At 38.7% G+C, this 22768-nt stretch overlaps 1 protein-coding gene across 1 annotated transcript in view; it reads right to left on the bottom strand.

Moving 5' to 3' along the window:
* Positions 1-22768, bottom strand: part of MAP3K21 (mitogen-activated protein kinase kinase kinase 21) — a 46741-nt gene that overhangs the window by 9972 nt on the left and 14001 nt on the right. Inside the window, exons 2-6 of the mRNA XM_054162262.1 lie at positions 16060-16240; positions 9610-9758; positions 8663-8838; positions 2947-3187; positions 1140-1262 (exon numbers count right to left, since the gene is read on the bottom strand). Coding sequence (XP_054018237.1) covers positions 1140-1262; positions 2947-3187; positions 8663-8838; positions 9610-9758; positions 16060-16240 — 870 coding nt within the window. The remainder of the gene's footprint in view (positions 1-1139; positions 1263-2946; positions 3188-8662; positions 8839-9609; positions 9759-16059; positions 16241-22768) is intronic.

The raw sequence follows: 22768 nt of genomic DNA, 5'->3' as shown, positions 1-22768 counted from the left end.
CCACAAAAAAACCCTTGAGTTTTTCATGCTGATACCTGGCACTTGCTTGATTTCCAGGTACTTCCATGAAGAACAACAAGAATCAAAGATAAAATGAGACAGTAATTATGACCTTTGCAATAAAAACAACTAAAACCAAAACAAACCAATCACCCCCCCCCCAAACAAAAAAAAACACCAAAGGACCCCAAAAAAAACCAACAAAAAACCCCACCAAACCAAAAAAATCCCCAAAACAACTACATGGTTTAAGCTCAGGAAACCACTACCAACACAGAATGTCAGCTGACTTCTGAAAAAGACTTAACCTAACTTTACTTCCATCTCAAATCGTCACCAATAAAAGCAAGACGGTTTATCCACCTCTCTCCTTTATCCAGAATATAGGGGTAGCAATGGTCTTTGCCCAGGATATAGCATCAGTTACACTTGAAACAAATAATACAAGTTACTGCTAGAAAAGTCATCACTACTTCTTTGGACTTTAGTAATGAGAAGTACTGCAAGATGGCAGAGCTATTCCAAAGACCTATTCAAACTTTGTTTGAAGTTCCAGGGTCTATGAAGACAAATAAATGAAAAAAGCCTTTAAACTAGCTACACAACAGTATGCTGCTTTTTCATTCATTTTCATTTCCCTCCTCCTTATTCACATCTGACAGCTGGATTTTGAAGTAATTTCCTTCAGAGGTGACTACCCTTGCAAGATAAGATAATGACAACCATAAGCATTCAGTTGGAACATGTTCCACTGATTCACCTAGAGAGGGAAGCTTAAGGCACTCCACACTGAATATGGACAGACAATCTGCTATGCACAATGGATCAAACCATGCAAACAAGCAGTGAATCCTGGAGGAACCGTTTTCTATTTCCACATTTGTCTCTCCCAAATATAAACAGCAGATACAATTTAAAGCATTTATAATTATTTCGAACCACTGAAAATCAGTTAGCATTTGGGCAAGATTATTCCTCCCATCAAAGAACAAGTAGCAAACGTCAGAACCTCAAAGGAAACTCAAAATCACACAGAAATCTGTCTGGAATCAAATATTACTAACCAGTGTCTCAGTGAGCGCATGGAACAAATAAATCTCTGTTGACCAAGTGAACAAACAGAAATGATGGAGACTTACACTGTATAGCTCTAAGACGAGGAATTATTGTGGGGCTACTTGATGGACTGGAGCTGTTACTGTTCAGACTCCTCCTCTTATCTAGATTGGGAGATGCCTGCACTGTTATTTTGTGCTGGAAATCTATAAGAGAGTAAAACAAATCAGTTTTAAGGTTCTAAAAATATTATTCATGAGATTAAACTGCTAAAATAATTAAAGCTATATAATGAGTTAGAATTGACAGCATAAAAGATGTTAATATTAAAAACACTGACAAACTATTTCATTAACAATTTAGTATTGGGTCAAACAGGAGGATTTCACACTCTCACAGACACTGTATGAAAAATTTGCAGGAACATCAACAATAGTAGGTAGGTTCAAGTGGACCCAAAGTGAGACCAATGCACATCACAAGCTGTAATTACATCTTGTTGGTTGTCACAAGAAAAGCAAAAATCTCATTATCTCAAAGCAATCAATATTCCTGGCAACCAGATTTGCCAGATTTTTTTTTTTACATGTAATTCAGATATGACACAAAAAGTAGTATAATTAAAGGAGTCACATCTATCAACATGTTATAATAAAAAGATGCCAAACAGAAGAATTACAAATATTTATAGCAGTGTAGTAAGAAAAGAACAACTGCAAATACTGACAAGTAGGTAAAAATTTTATACCCCTCTCTAATCCCTATAATGAGTGCAACTACATTGTATGCTGTCCTTACAATAGATTTCTCAGGGACAAGTTCATGTGGATGATTCTAGACAATGAACTAAATGTATTCTGGAAAAAAAAGGGTTTATCACTTTTCCAAGTTGCATATGAGCATAACTGGAAACAGAGGACCAAATATTTAGTTAAGTTTATGATCCAGTATAAATCAGTCTAACATGCTTGTCTGGGAGGTTGTAGTGTGATATGGTAATTTTTCAAGCAAGGAAAACCAAGCTTGTATCACTAGTGCTGAAAAGGTACTCTAAATATTACTGCCCTCTTTGTCTCTTTCCAGCTACAGCTATGATTTGGTCAGATCTGTGTTAGTGTGGCATTATGTTCTTGATGCATTACTAATAGACTCAAAGACTTGACCTGGAATCCACTGAAAAGAAACTCATCAACACCAGGATGCTGGTACCACTGATGGCTTTGCAACCATTGATACAACCTTCAGTTTCTGTAGTGCCATCTTGTGGCAATATTAAAAACGCACCAATAAATCAATCCCTCACACCAAAAAAACCACTCAACTCTCTACAAATGCACCTCATTTGCAAAAGGGGTATTTTACCTCATTTGCAACTGCCATAGGCATGCAATTTGGACCTACTACATCTGCACCTCCGGCCTTTAGGAAGAACTGGTTTTCTACTACATACTTGCAACTTCAGGGCAAACAGCACTAACATTCAATCACATTTGAAAGTTGTGGGATGTGATAAAAAGGTACTTTTCTATCTGCATAAAAACAACAATAGCAAACCCCTGAACTTTGAACCAGTCTTAAATCATGCTAGTAGTCTTTTCCTCCAGATGCAATGGACTGATAGCTGAAACAGGGGAAAGATTCTTCCAGCTGAAATGAAGACTACTCCATAGGCGTATGACATGTGAAGTTTTTTCCTCAGGGAGAAAAAACCCAACACCTTAAACCACTATACAATTCTCACCATACCTTTTTGCACTATTAAAATAGAAGGACCTGGCAATGAATTAAGACAGATCAAAACAGCAGCCAATACTGAAGATATTAACCGTGGAATGGAATCCTGTATTATAACAACAACATGTATTGTAAACTTTAAAGAAAAAGGCAAACCTGAGGGCAAACTAATTCTGTGCCCATCTTTAAGCTTTAGCCGGCTTTTTTTGAATTTGCCCTTCCTCTTCTTTACATTGGGTTTTTCTTGATTTAACTGGAATATCATGATATTCAGCTCTCGCTCCAGTACATCAATCTCACGTTCTGCCAACTGCTGCTCACGGCGCTTCAGTAACTCTTCTTGAGATTTCTGCTGAAGAGCTGCTCTTGTCAACTCCTCTTCTCGTGATCGAAGCTCCTGATGATAAGATTCACACAAGCAAAACTAAGTAATAATGTGAAAGTTATAAAAAAGGATATATGAAGTGCACATTAGGTTTTTATTTTCTGATCTATTCTCATGATGCACTATACACATGCAACATGCCTTCTGACAGTCCTCCATTCTGCATAAGCCCACATTCTGCACCCAGACACAATTAAGCATTATATAGATTTCCTTTTAACAATTTAACTTGAGTCACTTTACTTAAAGAAGGTCAGCACTGGCAACAGGGACAACACATTCAGCCAAAGATTATCAGCTTACAGCCTAGCAGAAAATGTGCTTCAAGTACTTCACATCTGAGACTCTTTCATAGTATGAAGGCTGCTCTTAGGTAGCTTCTATGCACTAACGAAGTCAATGACCGGACAAATATACAAATGAATGCCTTTGTCTTAAATTTTCCAACCTTTCCTGTTTTTCAGTGATGCATTAAGCATCTAGAAAAACAATTAGTATTACACCACAGGAGGATTAGTGTAATAGGATAAAGCAAGTCATAAGACATATGTTTCTTAATTAAAATCTAGTAGGTATCTCATCAGCCAGCTACTAACCACTGAATTACACAGCATAAGACACTCCAACCATCAGTCACATGGAATAGTTGCTTTTCTTCCTTTGTGCTTTTTTTATTTTGGATAAGAAAAAATTTTAGTAAGGAAGATAGTTAATTTTCCAGGATGAATGGATCCTTACGGCTAAACAGCTGTAAACTAACAATCTTAAAATTATCTTAATCTTCAGCTTCCAATATCTGTTAAAATATACCTGAAATCTAAGTAGACCTCTCTTCGTATTATGGGACATGTTATACATGAAACAGACTTGCACACAAGTGTTGTACTCAGTACTGCTAGTGAAAGACTACAGGAACAGGAGAAGCTACAGCAGGACTGATACACCATGTATCTTGCTACATATTTTTTTGTGTGTTTTTACATGATTGTTCAAATTCTACCTTGACAGAAATTAAAATGAAATTCAGATAGAAACCCAGGATTTGAAATGAAGCTATGATTAAAGTTATGGATGTATTACAATCTTATTCCTGTTTAAAATTAATTCATTTTGTCACTATACAATCTTATAATTGTAGTGGTATTTATTCATTTGTTTCCCCCCCTCATAGCAGACTATCTGCTTCTGCTCAGTATCCAGCACAATTCTTTATTCCATACTGAAAGCAAAAGACATCAATTTCCTGCTCTTTTTAGTTCCTACTCTTTTTTAAAATAAAGTAGTTCCTGAACTATACTACTTGGGTGTTTTTTAATGAGGGGTTAAAACCCTCTTTTCTTACTAAAAGGACTGTGGATGTCAAAAGACAGGTTAGCACTGAAGCAAGCAGGTTCCATGAGAAGTATCTGTTCTCAGAAAGACTGATAGATTGCATCACGTTGGAAGGCACCAAAGATCATCTCATCCAATCCCCCTGCAGTAAGTAGGGACATCTCTAACTAGATCAGGCTGCCCAGGGCCACATCAAGTCTCATCTTGAATGTCTCCAAGGACAGGGCCTCAATGGCAAAATCACAGAATGCTCGGGGTTGGAAGGGACCACCAGAGATCAATTCTAATTCCCCTCCCCCCCCACCGCTCCCCACCAAAGCAGGATCACCTAGGGCAGGTCACACAGGAAAACATTCAGGCAGGTTTTGAAAGTCTCCAGAAAAGGAGACTCCACAACCTCTCTAGGCAGCCTGTTCCAGTATTTTACCACTTTCATAAGGCACTTCCTCCTTAGGTTCAACCTACATCTACCCTGCTCCAGTTTAAATTTATTGCCCACTGTCCTATCGCTGCAAGCCCTTCTAAACAGTTCTTCCCCAGCCTTCTTGCAGGTCCCCTTCAAATACTGAAATGCAGCTAAAAGATGCTTGTTTTTTCTTTACTGCTATAGGATACACACTGCTTATCATTGTTTTCAAACTTAATTTAAATGATGGGCAAATCTAATATGGTTTGCTAATTTTGAGTTAGCTTATTCCAACACAATATTCAAAACAAGATTTGCAAAAAGTCCACTCTGCTTAACATACAGCTTTGCAAAAAGCAATTCTGTCTCTTGGAAATTCAGTTAAGGTTTTGGAGCTTTTTTGGGTCGACTTTTTTTGGTTATGTTTCTAAAGACATTTAAATCACTTAATTTAAAAATTACATCAAATTCTCACTTAGTTTCTTCCCCAACCCAGTCAAAAATGGACAACCTAATAGACAACCTGAACCTAAGGTTGGAAGTAAAAGCAGTGTAAATTCAAATTTAGAATAAAGGTACTTCAGACTTTAAAAAGAAAATATCTTTGTTACTAATATAGTAAAATATAGATGTATTAAGAGACACTGTTGAATATCCATCTCTTGCTGTCCTCAAATCCAGATTTCATAAAGCTCAGTAACTAGGCAAAAATTGAGGGCCTGTAGTGAAAACATAGGAAACATTACTTTTCCTGGGCTATCTAGCTGACATGAAGTTTACTGTTTTCCAAATAAACTAATTAAAACCAGACTTATTGCAGTTAGTTATGCAATGTTTCTACACCACTCTACAATTAAAACACCCATTGTAAGGAAGCCAGGAAAGAATTCTATACTTAATTTCCTCAAGAATGTCTGTCACAAGATGACTGTGATCTTCTCTTGGTGTGGGTGTCACCACCACTCATTTACAGCAAGCCCTCGAGGAAATTCCTCCAGCTGCATAAGTTCCTCCTTTACAGGGACATGAGACTCCATGCAGGGTTTTAATATTTGTTTTACTATTATTATTAAATACTTTGTAGACATTAATTCCTCCCTAGTACTTGGCAGTAAAACTGATAAAGTGCCAAATTAAATATGCCCACACACATGAAAAGTTTGTCTAAGTCAAAGTCACATGCTTTTATTCTTCAACAAGGTTACCTAATTAGGGCAGATGCCTTTCAAGATGCATTCAATTGAGCATATGAGAAGTAAATTTCATTTTATCTTTTTCCCTCAGGAATTTAGCTTAATTCACTCTCACACCAAAAATATGCCTGTGGCTATACCTTCAAATTTTGTTACAGATTTCGAGCAGAAAAGTAGAAAAATGTAAATAAATCACTGTTGGGTGTAAAAAAGGAAACCCAAAGATAATTCTAAACAATTTCATGGGAGAGATATCTGCTATAAGATTGGCTGTACCAAATCAATCTTTCCTCTTCTGATCTCTTCTCTGCTTGCTTCACGCTCTGAAGGGACACCAACCTGCTTCTGCTTGACCTTGGCTGCATTGTTTTGGTGAAGTCTAACAGCTACTTACTTTTTCTCTGCTCCTTTCTCCCTTTTAGACAAGGGGTGGGGGGCAGAGGGACAGCTTCCCTGGTCTTCTTGTCCAGAGTGGTTCTCATACTTTTTGTTAATTGTAAATATTGTGTATTTTGTACATATTCATTGCATTCCGCTGTAGATTGTAGTTTTGGTTGTAAATACAGCTTTCATTTGCTTCCAACTGAGCTGGTCTGGCAAAGTTAATGTTCAGGGGGAAATTTCAACCCACAGAATGCCTCTTCTTCCACAGCATTCCACTAACTTATTCAATCTTATACTTAGATTTTTCTTCGATTTCAAGTCTCATACTGGACTAATGGCTTCTGAAAATAAATAATTTTTAAATATCTGAAAGGGAATGCATGTCACAACTGCTCCCTGAGTAAAAAGGGGAAAATGGTTCCTTGAGCAAATGCTGGGGGAGAAGGGACAGAGAAGATTTATGTGCTATGGCAGGTTGTGGCCAGTAAACACAGTAGCTAGTGACCACAGGAAGTAAAAATGAAAGCCTCTGATCTCTCTAGAAGAACTAAAATCCATCTGGAAGAGATCTGACAGCTACAGAGACACACAGCTCAGATATACTAACCTGTATGCCCACCACAAGGAGGACAGAGACTAGAGTGAACATTTAACCAAGCTCTGTCAACCAAAATGGAATAGGGAAAAACAGGGCGGAAGATAAGGCATATAGGAAGTACATAAGATTATTGCTGATGATACCACAATCTTAGTGGTGATCAATAAATTATCATACCATGAATTCTGGTATAACAGTAGACATGTAATGTCATACACCTCACCAGCCAACAGTTCATGAACAGCCATTTGTGACACTTGGTAAGAAGCAGTGAGGAACAACGGCCACTGACAGTGACTTGCAACATGAGAGTTTAGTTTCTGCTTTTGTCAAAGGGAAGTGACTGTGGTTTTACAAAGATTTCTTCACAAGTCACTGCATTTCAATACCCTTCTTCCTCATTTGTTACCACTGCATGAAAAACAACAACAAATACATACTGTCCAATAATGATACTGAAAGGCCCACAAATAAGGAATCTTTCTACTAGAAGCATTTCTAACAGGGACTCACACCTGGCTTATTCCAACTATTACCTTTATCAAATTGTATGAAGAAAAATAAACCTTGGGATAATTTAAAACTAGTTGAACTATCTAAAAGAAAGGGTAAAGATTGAACAGGGTGCACACATTTAGCGCAAGCCTATCATAGTATGAGAATATGGAAAGAAGATCAGTGACAGGAATCTGGATAACAAACAAGAGAAACTGACTTTGCTGATTCCTCAGTACAAGTTTCAGCTAATTGATTTTACTAAGATGATCTTTACTAATACTACTAAGATGATCTCCAAAACTGCAATACTGAAAGAGATCAATATTACCAGTCTGTTCAGGAAGAGGATGGGGAAAAGCACCATTTTTGGAAAATGAGCCACGATATGATCATGTAAGTGGATGAAAAGCTGTTCCTTTCTACAAGGAGAATGCTTAGCTGTAGCTGAAAACCTGCAGTGGTTATAAAGATAAGATGATTGTGAAACTATGCATTCAAATACCTAATATTATATAAAAAAAAAAAGAGCACATTTTAAAAGAGCCTGTGTGTCACATTTTACAGCTCTATAACTGTCGTCTTTGGAGAGACAGGTTTGGATGTATTCCTTTTTTCAACTGCCTGTACTTCCTGAATGAGCCATTCATAGGATAACCCTCACACACTACAATAACATCACACTCTCTGTCAAGCTATTTCACTTGAACCAAAGGACTTCTAGATATAGTTTCAGCATAGAGAACTGTTTGTTTTTGTTACAGAATACAGGGGAAAAGCAACCAGTATTGAAATATTTTTTCTGTTACAGGTTTACCTTAAAATACTGTCCAGAAACACATTCATGGAATTAAAGAATAGTGCTTCCATCAACAAGAATAGACAGATTTAATAATGCTTTAAACAGAGTAAATCCTCTCTTTTGAGTAGTTTATCCTGTCAAGCATATCTCCACTACAAAATCAGGTTTCTAGTACTCTATTGGTAACAATTCAAAAGTTCAAAATTGCTGTATGACAAAAATCACACGTACACAAGTCCTTCCTTCACTGCCATGCAATAGAAAAACATCAACTTACTTTTTCTTTGGTCCTCAGTTCATTGAATATCTGCTGAATTTCCAATTTCCAGTCATCTTGCATAGAATGGAAAGACTCTTGAGGCATTTCAGTCATAACTGCCCCTTCGATAGCAGTAAGCTGTTCAAGAATTAAGGCAAACGATGGTCGGATATGAGGGTCCTGCTCCCAGCATTCTAGAATTTATCAAAATCCCATTAGTTTTTTAATAGTACGTTGAATCTTTGAGAACTACATGAATTTCAAATTACTTAATATCATACTTCAAGTTCTAATGCCTCCTCTTTACTTGCAAGGCTTGTCTTGTTCCTTTTCCGCCTACAGAAGTAACATCTACCTACCTGTACTCAGAGGACTGTTTTTGTACTAAGTTCTGGGGTATTTTTGGTTTGTTTTATTTCTTTCCTCTCATCTCTATCATTGGGACCTGAAATAGGCAAAACTAGCAGTACTGCACAGAAGGGATACATATAAAAGGTACAGAAATGTAATAATCAAAAGGAAATGGCCCTTAGCAAGCAATGTTTGTTTATTTTTCAAGTGTTTCCAAAACATTTTTGACTCTCAGGAAGAAAGAAGGAGGAAAACAGGCATTTGCAGTTCCTCCCCTTGGGATTTTAATCTTGATCTTGCATTGATCTGTAGTATATCCTGTACTTTATGAAAATTACTGCAATTTGAATGTAAATCAGTAATATTAAAGCAAAAAAAATTAATGTTCTCAGTCACTACTGAAGAACTTATGTGGTACACAGTAATACTGTATGACTTGCTCAGAAAAACATTTAATGTTCACACCAGACTGCTATGTAAAGAGAAAAAATATGCTGTACACAGCACATTATCAAATGAGTTGTTCATTTTGCAACTCCATGACTGTTACAAGAAAAGATACATACCCTCAAAACATAACTATTTAAATACATAGGAAGAAAAAAGATAGATACCTTTCATTAGTTTTGCAAATGGTTCAGGGCAGGTGGATGGAATGGGCAAAGTAAGCTTATTGACAGCAACTCCGTAAGCCACAGCAAGGCCATCAATGCCACGGTAAGGAACTTCTCCTGTAAGGAGTTCCCACAGCAACACTCCGTAACTACAAAAGGTAATTTTTTTAAACAGTTATTTTCTGACTACTGACACATTATTTACTCAAGAACCAACAAGTATCTGTCTGACTGTGTACAGAAATTCCTGAGGTTTTCACATGTCAAAGGTGAATGCCTTTAAGAGCCTGCTCTACTTCAGTCATTTTGCACCTTTCCACTAATAGCAATTAACCAAACAGAAGCCTAAGACTGGCTTATGCTCCTGTTCAAAATGTAGCCTGAAGTCACTTCTGTAGAAATGCCAGTATCATACAAATCTCAGTCAAAAGTCTGAATGGCAGGAAAGCAAGTAACCTTCTCCCCAGCAAAACCACAACCAACAAAAGCTCCAAAAGAAAACCTTAGCAGTGTATTCAGGCCATTCCCCTTTCCAAACATTTCACAACATAATATCTGGATGTACATGCTCATTTATATTGTTATTTCTTTAATAACAGCAATATAGAACACCAGAAAAAAACCAGCTTTGTTTTGAAGTTTATATTTCTAATTCCTTGTGTGTTACATAAAGGCCTGTTCACTTCTCAGTTCCAACAGAAGATGCAACAAGGTTGACAAATAATACACGCAAGAACAAATTTCTCCATACTAGGGAAAACCCCAATACATGGACAACACAATACTGTCTCCAGTAAAAGTTGGTGGCATGAAGAGATCTTTTCTGAGAATCAGGTACAGAAATCAAGACTCATAGGTATTCCTATAGCAACAACATTAATTGTAAGAATTTCTGCTATGCTCTCCACTCCAGAAGAAGAGGTGGTGCTTTTACTTTCTTTGAGTCTGTACACCCAATGCTCGCTTTGCTCAAAAGCTCAAATGTTCCAGGCCCCTGCAAAGGGCTAGGACTGCATGCTTGCTGCTGTTGCTCTACAACTCCTATTCCACCACTGCTGAAAAAGGTAGATTTCAGTCATTTTTGTGGAAGGAATTATTCCTTTTACGTCAGCCTAAAGCAAAGTGGGTTTGGTGTACTCCCCGTCCCCTCTATCTGCCAAGGAACAATGCTCTGTAGAACACGGATACAACTGACAAACTACTGCTACTTTTGAACAGTAAGGTGAGCAGGCAAAGGGGAAAAAAACAGAATACAAAGTATTTCTCTTACCCTTTGCTTCAGATGTGTGAAGAAACTACATGCAAGTTTTGCAGGATTGGCTTAACCCCTTCTAAATAAGAAATGCATACAGTACTGGGGAGATAAGAGCTATACACCCCATCCCTTACTACGTACCCCTTAGTACTGGAAAAACCACCTCAACTACAACAGATGTGATCCCAGAATTACAGAATTATTAAGGTTGGTAGAGACCACAAGGATCATCTAGTTCCAGACCCCCTGCCATGGGCAGGGACACCCTCCACTACACCAGGTTGCCAAGAGCCACATCCAGCCTGGCCTTAAAAACTTCCAGGGATGGGGCTTCCACCACCTCCCTGGGCAACCTGTTCCAATGTCTCACCACCCTCATGGTGAAGAATTTCTTTCTACCATCGAATCTAAATCTACACTCCTGTAGCCTTGATCCATTCCCCCTAGCCCTATCACTACCCAACACCCTAAAAAAATCCCGCACCAGCTTTCTTGTAGGCCCCCTTCAGATACATTATAAAGTCTCCTCAGAGCCTTCTCTTCCCCAAATTGATCAACCTCAGCTCTCTCTACCTGTCCTCACATGAGAGGTGCTCCAGCCCTCTGATGGTCCTTGTGGCCCTTCTCTGGACATATTCCAGCATGTCCATATCTTTCTTGTAATGGGGATTCCAGAAGTGGACGCAGTACTCCACGTGGTGTCTCATGAAAGCGGTGTAGAGGGGAAAAATCGCCTCCCTTGACCCGATAGCCTCACTTCTCTTGATGCAGCTCAGGATCTGATTGGCTTTCTGGGCTGCAAGTGCACGCTGCTGGCTCATGTTGAGCTTCTCACCCACCAACACCCCAAAATCCTTTTCTTCAGGGCTGCTCTCAAGCCAGTTGCTGCCCAGCCTATATTGGTGCTTGGGATTGCCCTGACCCACATGCAGGACACTGCACTTGGTCTTGTTGAACTTCATAAGGTTGTCATGGGCCCCCCTCTCCAGCCTGTCGAGGTCCCTCTGGATGCCATCCCTTCCCTGCAGTGTGTCTGCTGCACCACAGAGCTTGGTGTTGTCAGCAAACCTGCTGAGGGTGCACTCAATGCCACTGTCCACGTCACCAACAAAGATGTTAAACAAGACTGGTCCCAGTACTGATCTCTGAGGGACTCTGCTTGTCACTGGACTCCACTTGGACATGGACCCATTGACAGCCACTATTTGGGTGCAGCTGTCAAGCCATTTCTTTATCAACCAAATGGTCCACCCATCAAACCCATACTGCAGCAGCTTGGAGACCAGGATGTCGTGTGGGACAGTGTCAAAGGCTTTGCTCAGGTCCAGAGAATGGACGCTGGCTGCTCTCCCCTTTCTATTAATGTTGTGACCTTGTCATAGAAGGCTACCGGGTTTGTCAGGCAGGATTTGCACTTAGTGAAGCTGTGTTGATTGTACCAAATCACCTCTTTGTTATTCTTCTGCCTCAGAGCAGATCCTACTGGAGGCCCTGCTATGATCCTGCTGGGCACAGAGGCGAGACTAACAGGCCTATAGTTTCCTGGATCATCCTTCTTTCCCTTTTTGAGAACGGGGTTATGATTCCCCTTTTCCAGTCAGGAAGTTTCCCTTTTTCCAGTGATCATGAACACAGACAATATGTTCATGCACAAATGTGAACACACACTAGTTCAGTTTTTCTATCATTCTGTCATTAATGAGAAAAAGTCATTCAGCATTATACAACAGCAATTTATAATAAACCAGCAAATTACAAAATATCAGCACAAATATCAACAGTATTTTGTTCACATTCTGATCATCTAAGCAGCTTTACCTATCATAAAATATTGGAAAACTAATTAAATTCTAACAGTTAATCAAAAGCTTAGGAATATGGTCTATCCTCCACTAAGATTAAAAATGAAAAGTCTTGGTGGTCTTATTTTCGTCCCAATTTTTTTCCAGTCTAATTCTTGTACTTGCTTGTATACTCAAAGGATAAAGTAATGAATTCCAATTTTGTTTTAAATCAGTATTATCTCTGACAATAACCCAAATACTTCCTGCACTACATGAAGATTTTGTGTGTGATGGAAGAATTCTACTGAACTACATCTCATCTGTGTGCTTAGACAAATTTGCTTGAACAATACCATGCTCTCTCAGCAAGCACAGACTGTTATTAATTCAAGGAACTCCCCTGTTCAGAATATTCTATACATACTTTAGCATGAACTTTGAAGTTAAGCAGAGCAACAAACATAAATAAGAAGAAATTATCTTTAATATACAGTTGTGTTACACTATTACCTTTAGTCATATTGACACTTCAAGCATATAATACCAAGTCGCTCTCAACAGTGCCAGGAAAGTAGTTGTGAAATTTTAAACAGACCAACTCAGCAAGAGCCTGAAAGCATCTCTTTTAATGAAAGCAGTCTTAATATCAAAAGCCAGAACTATAGAGGAAAACCTGGTGAGGAACTCTAAAGACACTCCTGTTCTGCCATTCTTGAGGTTTTGGGAGGTACTAGTCTATCGTTATCTAGGCCAACAACTTCTTATTAACCCTCTCAACTACAGAAGTGTAAAATTTAACCAGCCCACGCATAGCTGTCCTATGCATACAGTCAGAGCTTCTAAGAAATAGAAAAGGACATGGCTTTTTTTAAAAAAGCTATCTTCAGCAAAAGGTAAAAAAAACCAGGCATAATATGCTTGAATAACATATTTTTAGACCATGAAAACTACTGCTTTCAAAACTATCTCCTTTCAAGTATTTTAATTATTAAAAATTATTCTCCAGCTGTCAAATTTGATTTAAGTCTTAGTACACCTATTTCCAGCAATAACTTTGTTTTAACATATCGTAAAAGCTCATAAAAACAAAGCTAACTAAAATCCTCAAAGTTTATTTTGCTCTACAATCCTTTTTCTAAAGCATAGCCACATGAATGAGTTCAAAACTGCACAAACATGCCAGGTAAAAGCAGCTGCTAATTCTGCCGTACAGTAACTGCTTGCTAGCTTTGCCAAGAGCTGTACAATGGAGGCACATGTTAGTGTAAAGACCACTGCTGAAGTACACCATCAGCACTTGGAAATCTGTGGGTATATTTGCACTTTAAGCCTCAATACATGAAACTAAGACTAACATAGCATTGAGAAATGTGTGATGGTTGATAGAAGGTTAGGGCTGAAGACATTGAATCCTTGAGTGGGAATTTGGTATCATATGCCAACAATTATTAAGTGCTGTAGGTGCAACTTCAGTTTGAAAATCAAAAAGATACACGTGGCCTGGCAAGCACCAGTTCTACCTGGGATGACACCTGAGAATAAGCAGCCAGGAAGGCTCTCTGTGAACACTCCTAGAGCATTTTTGAGCACTGACTGATTCTGGAAGACCATCTGTGAGTATACTTTAACAGCCTCAATTGCTCTTTTTTCTTTTGAAGTAAGAGGTCTGCAGATTTCTTTTGGAGACTCAGCACTTGGTATGCGCAACTGAAGTTTATAACTCTCCTGAAGCATACTGTGTTCTTGTCCTACAGAGACTCAATCTGTAACATGAATGCTTTTTAAGAACAAAACCCACTCCTATAACCATGATATTCATTATTTGTTTTTCTTTAAAAGAATGAGTAAAGATAAGCAACAGAATAGATCAAAGTGCAGTAAGCAGAAAATCTTTAGAAGCCAAGAAGGTCTAAACTATTCTGTACAACACAGCCTTTCTACTTAAAAAAACCTCTCCTATTAGATGTCCACCATTGAGCTAAATACTTACATTTTTACAAGAGAAGCGTGCAGAAGAGAAGGCGAGGAAGAGAAATACTGTAGGTTCCAAAAATGTAAACTAATGTTGCAGCAGAATACAAAATAATTGCACCAAAGCATACCCCCTCAGATACCTAAAAATCACAGCAACAAGACTGGACAGGACCTGTAATTAAGCACGGAATACAGCTGATTAGGGATACGCCTACACCCAACCTCCACCACACAAAGAAAAAAAAAAAAAGAACAAAAAAAAAAGGAAAGAAGGTGTGTGGGGGAGGGGGAAATGAAGCAAAGATGTCTCTCAACTGGGCATCAACTCAGGCTGATACAAAAAAAAACCAAAACTGAAAATTGGTTCCAGACACAAGAGAAATGGGTGTCACAAAACAGTAGTGCAGATACAGAATCATCCTGAGAATACCAGAAGTATTACTTCACACTGCAGAACATCAAACATTTAAGCAAAATAGGACCCTACTTAAGAATTATACAACACAGCACATGCATAAGAAGGCATGAGAAAGCAGATTAAAGTCCTCCCTTCCTTCCCCAAATAGCTATCTTGGATCCTTCAGAGAGAAAACATTTCAACAAGAAAGAAAATGCAGGCTTTTCAGGGTGAGGTACTGCAGCTTTTAGAGCCTATTGCACAATCATTGCTTTTCCCTACTCACAAAAGAGAACTACATTGAAACTCAACTTTAAATAACCTTTCTGCAATACATGTATCCTACTATACATCACTCAAAACCAGCATCAGTATTGAAAGCCATAGTATTTCTACAATTTCAATAATGAAAAATTCATAGATGTACAAGGCAGCTTCCCACCTCTAAAATTAGAGAGCAAGTTAAAACCATTTTTTGCTGAATACATTCTCCTCTAGCTACTGAAAGGAAAACCTCTAGAAATGTAAAAGCTTTGTCCTGATGTCCACTCTTACACATGATCATATTTTGGGTTCCTAAAAGCAGCAATAAAACTTAAGCTGCAAACCAAAACTTTGACAAATATTAAGTTTTGTTTATCATACATATAAGGCAATAACTGTCTGGTCCCACTTCTTTATGCATAATCTGATATAGAGTAAACATGCCAACATGAGATCAATCATGTTAATGTATTAGGAGCTTTTTATATTAAAACTCCAGATAAAATACTTGTGTATCTTAAACAGATTTTTTGATATTATAAGATCTTGCTTTAGTTAAAAAATAATAAAATTGTGTTATTTTCCTTCTCCCTCACCCCATTTAAGTGATAAATATCGATGGGTACATCAAATTAAATAGATGCTGATAAAAGAGTATGTTTCTCAAAACACTTATACTTGCTGTATCTTGAGAAAATAACCTAGGAAAACATTAAAAAAAAAAAAAAGGTCATCCAAACCCCTCAACATAGTTCTACAGAACATGGTTTTCTTACCTCCAAATATCACTTCCTTTAGAAAACATTGAAGACTTGATAACTTCTGGAGCCATCCACGCATAAGTCCCTGCAGCACTCATTTTGGTTGTTCTGTGCCACTCTCTCGCCAGACCAAAGTCTGTAATCTTCAGAGTTTTATTACAAATGTCATCATGTTCCATCTTCTCTAGTAACAAAACTGCAAAAGATTGAGTTTGTAAATTAATGCAACAGGAATCGAAATAGCCAATCTTGTTACTAATTTCACATAAGACTCACACTGTAAATAATCACATTGTACGGATAATGCCATGAAAATATTTTTTTATGAATATCAACAAGGTTTGATAATTATAAGCTATTCTAAGCTATAAAAGCAAGAAATACCTACAGTGCCATAAGTTTTCTGTGCAACTAAGTAGACACTAAAATAGCACAAGAAACACACTGCATAGAGATGTAAAGCAAAGCATGTAAGTTTATGAAAGCTCAGAATCCTAATATTCCAAAGATGATGACAGGCTGAGATATGAAAAAGGTATTCACTTTGCAATGAGGTTCTGAATTAATAAAACACTAGTAAACCAAGAACCAATGGCAAGAATTCCTATAAAATACTTAGACAAAGAGGGGTGCATTATGCCACTGTACTTAATCTTTAATACTGAACCCAATCCAGGAACCTACCCATCTCAAAGTATTTTAACAGAACTGAAAAAGGTATGGAGAAGGACACAATCAAGGTGCTTAAAACAGGATATCTGCAACTACAAGGACTGGTTAATAGACAAGGAGTCTTCCCCAAGAAAAGAAACATAGAATCATCTGAGAACAGTGTGTAACACCATCTATGGAATGAAGAAAGCTGTAGGTAACAAGTGTTCATTTCTCAACACAAGAAATGGACAATATTGAGCAAAATTAGCATTTAAGAAACACATGGCAGCTGCTCACACAACACTGGTGAATTTTGGCATAGTATGTGATTACTATTATTTTACACAGATTTAAAACATACCTACACAAAGACATCTTTATGAAGACAATCTCATAAACAGCATTTATATCCAAAATGTGGCTTTAAATTCTATAAATTTCTGGGCCACAATTCATTACAAGTTGGGAAACTATATACCAGGAGAATTAGCTTGCCTTGGGAGTCCCCAGCTGGCAAGAGGACACTGGACTTAGATCAAACCCACATTATGTTATATCCACTACACCTTCACGGACGTTGAAGAGTAAACTGGGGTGTTTTTTTGCTGTTTTGCCCTACAGTGTATGGTTTATTCATAGCACAACAGTATTGGCAGAGTTGTAATACAACTTAAAGTAATGTTAAAAGAGAAATGGGTTATTGTGTTAGAACTTGCAAGGAAAAAGATAAAAGACATGAAGGAATAGTAATTTACACATTGTCATTTCAATTTCATATTTAGTTCCTCTGCCACTGCAGCAGTAACTCTTAGATCAAACTTTCTGTTAAAATTACCTCCTGAAACAAAGATGAAAGGTTAAATTACAAATAAGAAATATAAATGCGTGTTTTCCAACTATATGTACATTAAAACGCAGTACAGGGAATGCATTAATTAAAAAACCCCAAACAGATGAAGAATTGCCATCTCTTATAGAGAAACAAAACTTATGATCTTGCTGCAAATCCAGATGAAAAAAGAAGATAGAACCCGCATTCCGTTTTCAGTAGGCTTCTTAACAGCGCAGAAGAAATTAAAGCCACAATGGTATAGACAGCCCATAAGCTCACCAGTCAGCACCACTACTACTTAAATTTATGCAAGAGTTTTTATACTTGAATCAAAGACCCATTGTTTACTATTCCATTTAAAACATGTTCAGCAGAATTCCTGGCATTCCTTGTCAGTCAATGTGACCGAAACCAAAAACAGTCAGTCTTGCAAAAGGTAATAACTGGCATGTGACCAAGTTTCATCCTAGAAAGGGACAACGTTTCTCAGCAGTTCAAACTTCCCTTTCCGGACAGCAGCCAGGAAAACAGCAATACTATACAGTGATTACTTAGCAGCAGGATAGTAAAAATGCTCCGCATAGCTGAGCAGTGCTCCCTGAAGTGCTTCTTTGCAGCAGCCTAGCAACCTTTACTATAGCATCCTTCTGCCACTTCCAGACTTCCCAGGCCCTTGCAGGCTGCTAACCTGTGAGCAGTCATTTTACAATCTCATGCTTATCCACCCTGTTCACTCAGTCCCTACTTCTTTTCAAATCTTTTTAATTGTCCTTTTGGGGCTCAAATACACTTTTTGGTTTACGCTTACATTTTTCAGACTTATTTTCCACACAGTGAAGTTCATACTTGCATGAGTACTTCTTGCAAACATAGCCCAAAAATATGAAAATAAACTCATATCTACCAAAAAAAAATAATAGATTAGGAACACAGGAGTACGGGAAAATTCTATGCCCACCTCATTTATTTTGACTCAAGCAAAACCAGAGACTACAATTGTTTCCAAATGAACCAAAATCTAAGAGAATGAGACTACTTTAAATGAAATTGACATAAAACTTCACTTTGGATTGTTATGCAAGCATTACATGCACTACAGCCAGAAAGAAATCCTATTGGTAACAGCATTTTCAACTCAACTCTGAATTTGACACTCCTCCCTTTGTGACTCTGCCTTACTGCAATGAGATCAAAGGGAAAGCAAATTTATTAACATAGTGGCAGTAGAGGTTTGGATGTCAAGCATCAGGCATTACCCTATGTAAGAGTGTATGCCCAGAACCATTTAGAGCTGGGGAAGAGGTAAATATTGCCGCATGTTATTTTCGACAGCCCCATGAAATACAAATCAGCAAGTTAAAGATTACAAAAAATAAAAAAAGTTGTCAGGGATAAAAATTAAAACATGTGTAGCAAAGTGGTCTTGAGATTGGTAGGTATCATGCACATCCTAAAAACCCAGGACACTTTTGACAGTGCAGCAAAACTATCAGGAGTATTTTCACAGCAGTATCTTTCTTATAGATGTCATTTAGCTATATAACTTAAAAAAAAATAAAAATAATCTTTCACTGTTCATCTGTCTAATGTGACTAAAAAGAACTTGGAAATATAAGTATTACTCACCCAGCTCACAGAAGACATTAGAGAATTATAAAATACTTTAGGTTGGAATTGGCCTGAAGATCTGAAACACCCCGCTTAGAGCAGGGCTGAGGTAAGGAGTGTAAATCTACTATCAAATATTTTTATGACTCTCTAAAGTTACAGCACTCTATGACAGCAAAAATAACCTCTACATTCAAAGAGAAAACTACCCTTTTTGTAAGTGAAGATCAGGTTTGTGACCATCTGAAGAAGCTAAGAATATACAATTCCATGGGAACTGATGGGATACACTCATGGGTACCGAGGGAACTGGTGGACGAGGTCACTAAACTTGCTCTCTATTATATTCTAAAAGTCATGGTGAAGCCTGGTGAAGTCCACACTGACTGGAAAAGGGGTAACATAACCCCCATTCTCAAAAAGGGAAAGAAGGATGATCCAGGGAACTATAGGCTTGTCAGTCTCACCTCTGTGCCCAGCAGGATCATAGAGCAGATCATACCGGAGGCACTGCTGAGGCGGAAGAATAACAAAGAGGTGATTTGGTACAATCCACATCCCTTCACCAAGGGCAAATCCTGCCTGACAAACCTGGTGGCCTTTTATGACAAGGTCACAACATTAACAGACAAAGGCCGAGCAACTGACGTCATTTCTCTGGACCTGAGCAAAGCCTTTGACACTGTCCCACACGACATCCTGGTCTCCAAGCTGCTGCAGTATGGGCATGATGGATGGACTGTTCGGTCAATAAAGAACTGGCTTGACAGCTGCACCCAAATAGTGGCTGTCAATGGGTCCATGTCCAAGTGGAGTCCAGTGACAAGCAGAGTCCCTCAGAGATCAGTACTGGGACCAGTCTTGTTCAAAATCTTTGTCAGTGACATGGACAGTGGCATTGAGGGCACCCTCAGCAAGTTTGCTGACGACACCAAGCTCTGTGGTGCCGCAAGACACAATGGAGAGAAGGGAGGCCATCCAGAGGGACCTCGACAGGCTGGAGAGGGGGGCCCATGACAACCTCATGAAGTTCAACAAGACCAAGTGCAGTGTCCCACATGTGGGTCGGGGCAATTCTAAGCACCAATATAGGCTGGGCAGCAACTGGCTTGAGAGCAGCCCTGAAGATAAGGACTTTGGGGTGTTGGTGGATGAGAAGCCCAACATGAGCCAGCAGCGTGCACTTGCAGCCCAGAAAGCCAATCAGATCCTGAGCTGCATCAAGAGAAGTGAGGCCAGCAAATTGAGTATGGCTCTCTCCACTCTGGTGAGACACCACCTGGAGTATTGCATCCAGTTCTGGAATCCCCATTACAAGAAAGATATGGACATGCTGGAATGTGTCCAGAGAAGGGCCACAAGGATGATCAGAGGGCTGGAGCACCTCTCATGTGAGGACAGGTAGAAAGAGTTGTGGTGGTTCAGTTCAGAGCCCTCTCTTCTCCAAAGAGACCTTATTGTGGCCTTCCAGTATCTGAAGGGGGGCTACCAGAAAGCTGGTGTGGTACTTTTTAGGGTTTTGAGTAGTGATAGGAGTAGGGGATAGATGAAAGCTACAGGAGGGTAGATTTAGATTAAAGAAATTCTTCACCATGAGGGTGGTGAGACATTGGAACAGGTTGCCCGGGGAGATGGTGGAAGTCCCATCCCTGGAAGTTTTTAAGGCCAGGCTGGATGTGGCTCTTGGCAACCTGGTGTAGTGGAGGGTGTCTCTGCCCACGGCAGGGGGCCTGGAACTAGATGATCCTTGTGGTCCCTTCCAACCCTGACAATTCTTTGATACAACTGAATTTCTACTCACCTACATAAATTAGTTTAAATATCAGAATAGAGTTAAGAAAACTAATTAAGGACTGTAATTAAGGACATGAAGGCACAGAAAAACAGTAAAATTATGACAGTTGTATTACAATTCGCTCACATCATGCTAATCCCATTTTGTCCTCACAGAAGGATTTTTAGAAAAAGTGATAAGGTAGCAGACCTGAACAGATGTCAGCACCTTTTAAGAAGTTTACTTAGACAGAATAAGGATTAATCAAAAAATTCCATACAGTTTTGTACAGGAAAAATCTTAGAAGACAACTTATCAGGACAAAGACAAACCATCACTTGCCATTATTAGGAACCAGGTATTTTGCCTGCTAATTTGCAATCAGAGTGAAAATACAGTGTGCAACTGAAGAACTGATAGCATGGCCAGATGACACTGCCCTCTGAGGAAGACAAGATCATCATAGTAGAAAACATAAAATGTTGGAATGGATCAATTGTAAAATCTATTGTTATAAAGCAGAAGTAAAAGAAGAACAAAAGTCTGGCTATTCTAGCTAACAGAAGGAAAACTGAAACCAGCTCAAATTAGTTGCACGAGCAGTTCATGCAATTGTAAAAGGCTTCACAGCAGGGTTTGGGTTTTTTTAGTAGAAGCAGGGAAGCATCAACAGAATTGTACAAAACATAAGATCTCATATGAAATACTTGGTGACTAGAACTGAACCATTTGTTCAACAACAGGAACTTCAACTGAAGTAGATGTAGAAAATAGAGGTAGAACAGTTAAGATCCTGTAAAGTCAGAAGAGCTTGTCCTTTTTGCAAGGCTAAACAAAGGTTGAGGGAAGTTATGAAAACAGAAGTTAGCCATATCTAGAAACAGGATGCACACTTACAGCATTAGTGTTCTTACCAAGAAAATATTCTCCTGGCTGATCCACCTTACAGGCATCTCACAATTAAACTCAGTTCTAGATCTGAAGCTACCAGGGTAGAATGTCATACCAGATTTCAAGATACTGTCTCTTTTCTCCCATCCCCCTCTTGGCCCCCCTCTGCAGTGGAAAGCATGGTTTACTCAAAAATTCACAACTCTCAACATATACTTCCATCAAATCCAATGGTTCCTGAAACTGTAATGCCGTTAATCTTTCCTGCTTTCTGCATTATCATACGTACAAATTGGAGTCTTTTTCTACTAATGCTATGGAACACTGCAAGTATTCTGTGGTGCAATAGTATGTTCTGCACACTTTCAAAAAACTAGTATCACACTGTTGCCTGGGACTGCAGTGCAACTGGGCCTGCTGGTTCAGCTGGTACTTCTCAAGTCTCATATTAGAACATACAGAGCAACATCTGTCCACCAAACCCCTATTGTACCCATACAAGCTGTTCTTCGTCAGGAAAGGCACAGAATTTAAACTTGAAAAGGACACTTAAGTCCCAGTAAAATCACACCCAAATGCTTTCAGTCCTCTCTCCTTTTCCTGTTTTGTTTCTTTCCCACCACTCCATCTCCAAACTCATCCCTCTGGCAGAAACACACCCTTCGAGCTACAGAGAGCAAAGAGTAAGAAGTCAACTGCACTCACTGAGGTTAGTGATGTATGAAGAGGCAGGCCAGGCCAGGCCAAATCCAGATAAGAGATGCCTTCTCTGCTCCATTCTTTTTTTGTGATCTTAAGCTTAAATTTTATTGGGGAAGAGAGTATCCAGACAAACCAGATTTCTGAGGTGCATGCCTCTTCTACCAGATTCGGACAGGTTCAGAACTACACTCTCGTTGCTACCTCCAGGGCTAAGCTGAAAGTCTATAGAGGAGCTAAAAGCATTAATTTAAATTTCAAGCATT

This window comes from Dryobates pubescens, chromosome 6, assembly GCF_014839835.1.
Source record: "Dryobates pubescens isolate bDryPub1 chromosome 6, bDryPub1.pri, whole genome shotgun sequence".
In the NCBI taxonomy this organism is placed as follows: domain Eukaryota; kingdom Metazoa; phylum Chordata; class Aves; order Piciformes; family Picidae; genus Dryobates; species Dryobates pubescens.
The sequence above is the reverse complement of the archived record's forward strand: the minus strand, read 5'-3'. Positions and strand labels throughout refer to the sequence as shown.